At 31.0% G+C, this 1,422-nt stretch overlaps 1 protein-coding gene across 1 annotated transcript; it reads right to left on the bottom strand.

Annotated features, from left to right (window-relative positions):
• Nucleotides 1–5: 5 nt before the first annotated feature.
• On the bottom strand, nt 6–699 carry LOC119676075 (trypsin beta-like; the record flags this gene model as incomplete). The annotated part of the gene is made up of 1 exon (XM_038087303.1): nt 6–699. A coding segment is annotated over exon 1 (651 nt), but the record flags the coding sequence as incomplete, so codon positions are not given.
• Nucleotides 700–1,422: the final 723 nt, after the last annotated feature.

Genomic DNA, 1,422 nt, shown 5'->3' with positions numbered 1-1,422 from the left:
CCATATGAAACAAGTCCATATAATTTATTGTTGTGTGTAAGTGGACCACCAGAATCTCCGTAACAAGCATCTTTACCGCTTGTGAATGCACAGAAATTTGAAGAAGTTAATGAATAGTATCGAGAGCATGATGATCTAGACGTAGTTTTAATATCAACAACACGTAAAACCTTAGATTGGGAACCAGAATTATCTATACCCCAACCCCAAACTTTTACAACGACATTATCAGCGAGAGCTGTTGTGCCTAAAGCGATTGGTGTGATATTGGTACCAGTTAGTGCAGATGTTAAGTGTAACATTGCTATATCCATATTGTAATTATTGGTGTTGTAAAGTTTTGATCTCACAATTCTAGTTACACTACGAACCACTCCACCGCTGTTCAAGTTAGTAGTTCCTCCTCGAACTTGTATTTGACTGACTGTTGAATCAGATACACAATGTGCAGCAGTAAGAACTAAAGTTGTTGATATCAATGCTCCGCCACATATAACTTGCCCGTTCTTCATTAACTGTATTATATATGGTGCCTGGGATATTGTTGTTGTTGTTCCTCCAACGATTTTCGCATCCTTTTCGGCACATTGTATGTGTGGAATCGAAAATAGTCCTATAACGAACAAAAAACTGCAGATGGAGTATTTGACGAACATTTTACCTTTCTACACTGATCTTAGGCAGTCACTGATCGATACTTTTTTCACAGCTGCCCTTTATAGCAACTACGTAAATCTGATTTTTATTAATTTTTTTATAATTGTCTAAAAAAATAAAACGTTTTATATAAAAAATGTCTCTATGTCTCTACCAACTGAATAAACAGTTTGAAACCATTTTATATCTTACGTTGGTAAATATATCATTTATCAACACTTTAGTTAAATATAATAACGTCATTCATATCCTATTATTGTTTATTTGAATTAAATACATAAATTCTTTTCATCATTGTTTTCTGAAAATTAATAGTTGATGTTTAATTAACATAATTTTAACGATTTTTTAAGAAAGATTTTGATAGAATTAATGATGACAGCATTAGGAAAATAATTACGTAAAGATGCCGCAATTCTTATAGTATTTTCGCTTTAGATCGTCAGTTATTTGTTATATGAAGCTAGACTTAAGTTTTTTTTGATTATTTTTTTAGATGTTATCGTACTTTGTGACTATTATCAAAAGTTTGTAGTATTGATTACTTCCAAATCCTAATTGCAGGGTAATTGTAAATTGGCATTCAGAATTTCAATTGTAATTGAAACACCAAAATCCAAATTACAAGTAATTGGAATATGTAATTTAAATGTAAGATAATAGTCTATTATCACCTATGCTTACAAGGGTCTTTTACACCTCGTAACTATAATAACAGTGCAAATAAAATATTTAATATGCTGTAATTGAAATGCTAATAATCCA

Source organism: Teleopsis dalmanni, chromosome 2 (genome assembly GCF_002237135.1).
Source record: "Teleopsis dalmanni isolate 2A chromosome 2, ASM223713v2, whole genome shotgun sequence".
NCBI lineage: Eukaryota > Metazoa > Arthropoda > Insecta > Diptera > Diopsidae > Teleopsis > Teleopsis dalmanni.
The sequence above is the reverse complement of the archived record's forward strand: the minus strand, read 5'-3'. Positions and strand labels throughout refer to the sequence as shown.